General features: G+C 35.3%; 1 protein-coding gene across 1 annotated transcript; it reads left to right on the forward strand.

Moving 5' to 3' along the window:
* The first annotated feature begins 232 nt into the window (after positions 1–232).
* Positions 233–5,023, forward strand: LOC149005623 (BURP domain-containing protein 16-like). Its single transcript, XM_089135959.1, has 2 exons — positions 233–478; positions 4,055–5,023. Exons 1-2 carry the CDS (start codon positions 233–235, stop codon positions 5,021–5,023), a joined length of 1,215 nt encoding a protein of 404 aa, XP_088992085.1.
* Positions 5,024–5,368: the final 345 nt, after the last annotated feature.

Below are 5,368 nucleotides of genomic sequence, written 5' to 3' on the forward strand. Positions count from 1 at the left end.
TTAGTGATAGGGGCAAGCATTTCTATAATCGGCCTTTGGAGGCTTAGATGGAAAAAAAATGAAATCACCCATAAGCTTGCTATTGCATACCACCTGCAAACGAGTGGTTAGGTAGAGGGTTTCTAATAGGCAAATCAATCAAATTATAGAAAAATAAATAGTTAATCCAACTCGTAAGGATTGGTCAAACCATTTGACTGATGCTTTATGAGCCCACAGAACTGCATATAAAATGGATTTGGGTCAATATCCATACCGTCTAGTGTATGGTAAGGCTAGTCACCTACCTGTTGAATTAGAGCATCGGGCTTTATGGGCAATCAAGAAGTTGAATTTTGATCTTGTTGATTGCCTCCAACTATCTGAGTTGGAGGAATTTAGAAATGAAGCCTATGAAAACTCAAAGATTTATAAGGCTAAAACTAAAACATTTCATGATAAAAATATTGTTAGGAAATCATTTTCTGTTGGTGATAAGGTTTTGTTGTAAACCATTAGGCTGCATTTGTTCCCAGGAAAATTGCATACCGATGGGAACATTCATTTATTGTTCACCGTGCTTTTAATCATGGTGCTGTAGAAGTCATTAATCCTCATTTTAACAAAATTTTCAAAGTGAATGGTCAACACCTAAAGCCTTTCCTTGAAATGTCAAGTGTTGATAGTGTCGAGGTCATTGATCTCTATAAAGCCTTTTTACACTGATAATTGAGATACTCTAAAGTATGCCCTCCTTTGGCTTGTCCTTGCCCTTCTTTTCATGCATAATTGAGGACATTGCATTAACTAATTTTGAGGTGGGGGTGGGGGGGGGGGGGGAGGGGGAACTCAAGTTTTATTGCAGATTTTGATTTCGGCTTTTGATGAATATATATATCCTTTCTATTGCTATGATGTGTGAAAGAAAAAAAATGAAACTAATTTTTGTACCCATCGAGAACATATAAAAACTATATTGTGAGAAAAGTAACTTGTGTGTATCTTGAGATGGGACTTCCCTTATAAAAATAAGAGGCCCTTTAACTTAAGTTGTTGGACTATATATGGATCTTGTGGGTCTTTGTTCTTTGGTTAAGAGTTGAGACCAATTTTCATACGGCATGACACAAAAAGAAAAATAAAAGAGTAGAAAATTGAAAATCGGATTCCTTGGAACTAGATAGGGTACTTTGACTCAGGAATCAAGGTGACTTGATCGAAACTCTTAGGAAGGAGATTTAAAGAAAAAAAACTCTAGCATCATGTCTATGTGAGCATATGCATAAAATATAAGTTACAAAATATGAAGTAGAGTGGAGTTCACTACTCAAAAAAAGGGGGGGAAATTGTGTCATTAATGCCTTCGTAGACATGTCTGATAAAAAAATACCCCAAAGCCTTAGTCATTGATCCCTTTACTGTATGAGTGGTTTTGCTTAAAGGAGAGGTGCATTGAAAAGGTAAAAGGTAAATCTTTTATTGAGATACGTGCTTGGACTCAAGAGTCAATATGGGGTAATAAAGTTCAAATGTGGGGGTTCTTCAATCAGTTGTGAGGCTAACTATCATAACTATTGGGTGTATGTTTGTTTATCTATTGTCATAATTAGAATATACATTGTTGACTTTGAGCTGAATTGGAATTTTGGGTGTATATTCACTGCAAACACCCACGAGACAAAACTCGTCTTCTAAGAGTAACCTAGTGGTTTAAAGGCTTGCTGCACAGGCTAAGTGCAACCATGATTTCTACGAAAGTGAGTTACGATTTTATTTTCTTGCATTAGTTTCTTTCTTGCATTCTTCGTTAATTTATTTTCACTTGAGGACAAGCTTACTTCTTGTGTGGGGGGGGTCTGATAAGCATATTCATGTACGAAATCTTAAAGCATAAATCATACATTTTTACACATTTTAAACAAGTTACCTTAAAGTAGTTTATTGTTTTTGTATTTCCAAGATAAATCTATGAAAATGGTGAATGTAGAACTAAAAGGCATGAAAAGGAATAGTTTGAAGGATGTTTAAAGGTCATGATCAATCTCTTCTTGTGGGTCTCAGTTCAGAAGTTTAGATTAGAAGATATGAAGCCACTTTAGAAGGACAAAATAGGGTTTTTAGTTTATTGTATATTTTATTTTTATTTTCCATTCCTCATGTATATTCCTTTGTTAACTTAGGAGTATTCTCTTTTATGTTTAGCCCCACAATGAAAATGTGAAGCATTTTTTTCTGATGTTCATCCTATAAAAAGCTCAGCCCCAGTCCACTCTAGACACACTAAAAATTATTCAAAATTTTCTTCTTTAGTAGAATTCCCTAAGTCGACTACCTTTAGTATAATTTTATTGTTCAAGTAAGTTTTTTTATTTATTTAAGTAGATAGACATTTTCTTTATGCATTGTATTTTTTTATTTCTATTGAATAAAATAGAGTTGTTATTTTTATTATCACTCTCTCTCTCTCTCTCTCTCTCTCTCTCTCTCTCTCTCTCTCTCTCGCTCTCGCTCTCGCGAAACTTCATCCTCTAGATATTTCAGTTCTAGTGACAAGGGTTGGAATAGTTAGATCTAGCTAGAGTAGCAAATTGTATTTATTCAAGAGCAATTCACATATCACGTCAATTAAAAGAATAAGATCATATTCTTCCTTCCTTCTCTATTTACTTTTATTTGACAAACATACGACTCCAAATGTTTCAAATGTCCTAGTTTTGATATTTGAATTTCTCCTTAAAAACACTCACATGGAATGTTATTCTGACCTAAAAAGTACTTGTGGCTTAGGTTCTTCAGAAAAAGAGTTTCTTCAACAAATGAAACTTCATCCTTCCATCAACTTTTTGGTTGCTCAGTTTGTTCCAGAAATTTTCTGATACTTCAATTTTTGGTATATTAGGGCTATCAGAGGAATTAAATGATTTAAATATTTTCTCTTAAATTGAGCTGGATTTACTTGTAAATATATTGCTACTTGTAGATATATTACTGTCCCAATGGATGTAATTATAAAAGTAGATTTTATGATTTGATTGTTTCATGTATCTTCCTCAGCAACTTTTCTACAATCTGATTCTTCTACATGTCAGGGAAGAGGATAACCTAACCAGACCTTCTATCACCATACATTCACGGAAGAAAAAAAAAGAGAGCCACCTTTTTTGTGTTCAAGAGTGATCATCCTCCTGATTCTGTGATGAAAGGTGCGAAGATAGATGATCCTAATTCACTTTTACAGGGAGTAAATTCACTTTTTCAAGTACATAGGGGCCCAGATTTCTGTAGTACAGTTGGAAACATAGGTGAGCTTGGGGAAACTTAAGGCCATCATGACCTTTCCCTATCTGTATGTTGAGGGATACTTCTCACACAAGTTTAAGTCTCATGATTGAAGTCACACAGAAAAATGCTACCAATTTCTTATCTTTTACACAACCAATTTCTAATGGGATCCTTGTCTAGTCTGCTTTGAAGCATTTTTCGACCACCTGCAACAGAGGGTTCAACCATAACTAAGGGAAATATGTTCTCTTTACAACCTATGCACAAAAACTAATAGTACTGACACACTCTATGGCTTAGTTCACCATGGGGTTGTTCCTCTCTAACTTTGACTAATTATAGCCTTTTCTTTGGCAGTGATGGTTAAGCTTTATACGAAGAACAAACCGCACAAGAAATTACTAGTAATCCTAAATTTATGAGAAGTACACTGAACTAAGGTATAATTCTGTTACTTACAAATTTGAGGCCGGAATGTAATCCAGAGTTTGCTTTTAAAAGTAGTAACAGAAAAGAAATGTACTAGTCTCAAATTTTCATATTGGGAAAGTACTACCGAATTTCCTCTTCATATAGGGTTAGAAGACCACATCCATATACAAAGCAACTCATTCCGTTTTCATTTCAGTTCCACCATGATGCATCCCATCTTTTTGCTTGGATTTCTAATGGTAACATGCTATGGTGTAAGAAAAAAAGAAGATTCTCCATCATCAATGATTTCAACTTGGGTATTACATGTTTCTAAATTATCTCTTTATTTGGTTGTTAATTCTCTCACAATGATTTGCAGGATTCGCAAGTTGAAAATACATTCTCACAATATTGGAAAGAGCACATTGGTCTTCCACACCCTCCACATTGGTTTGTTGCAAAAGCTTCACCATTAAGCTTCCATCAGTTGACAGTGTTTATGAAACTTATCGAAAAAAATGAATTGCCTTTCCATCTTCCTTCATTTTGTATACAGGCTAATGTTGCATGTTCTACAAATGCATTGATTAAGAAGACAACCTATGACGAAACCCTATCACCAGTAATCCAGTGGAATGACCAAAAGAAGATATACGATGGCCTTCCAAGGAAGGCACAATTACAGACTTCCAGCCAAGGAGGACTACAATTTTTCCGAGAGTCAACGGTGAAAGAGGGAAATTTCATGTCTATACCCGATCTAAGAGACCCATTGCCATATAAATCATTCTTGCCACGCCCTTTAGCTTCAAAAATCCCATTCTCCTATGCCCAAATAGAGGAACTCATGCAGCTTTTTGGTGTGGTGGGTGCTTCAGACATGGAAGATTATATTCAAGATACCCTTGAGATATGTGAGAGAAGTTGCATTCATGGTGAGCAATGCACCTGCACAACATCCGCCGAGGATCTCATCGATTTTGTTGTTGAGAGATTAGGACATCATGTGCACATGTGGAGTACCGAGAGCATTGAAGGGTCTTATGAGAATGTCACCATTGGAGCTACAAAACTAGTATATGGAAACCTTTCACAACCACCAGCTTTATGTCACAGTCAACCATTCCCATTTCAAGTCTACTATTGTCACATTTTTAAAAAGGTGAAGGTATATGCAGTTGATGTTCAAGCTCAAAAGACGGTGAATCATGTTATCATGGCATGCCATTTTGATACATCAACTTGGAATCCAAACCATCTTGCTTTCAAGTTGTTGGGTTTTGGCCCTGGCCTAATCGAAGTCTGTCATTGGATGAACGAGAATGGGGTGGTCTGGACAAAAAACTAGGTGGAGCAACATTCCAAGAATAGATTATCTTGCACCTCGTTGATAGTGGTATAGCTTACAGCTTATGATATTCTAAGGATATAGTACTCTCTTTTTCTTTGTTTTCTTCTCCTTTTCTTACAATGTCTTCCAAGCTTCAATACAATTTGAGTTTTTAACACAACACCCACTATTTTTTTGTAAAACTAGTGACTACTCACTATTATGCTATAAATTACATGACACCCACTTGAAAATTTTCAAATACGTACAATTAAATTTTACTGTTAAATGATGGATAAAATTATCTGATTGCCCATACCTTGTTAAGTCATGCAAAAATTCAAATTCAAATTACATAAATAT

The sequence above is a fragment of the Hakea prostrata genome, chromosome 9 (genome assembly GCF_041222555.1).
Source record: "Hakea prostrata isolate BN-2017 chromosome 9, UWA_Hpros_2, whole genome shotgun sequence".
Classification (NCBI taxonomy): Eukaryota; Viridiplantae; Streptophyta; class Magnoliopsida; order Proteales; family Proteaceae; genus Hakea; species Hakea prostrata.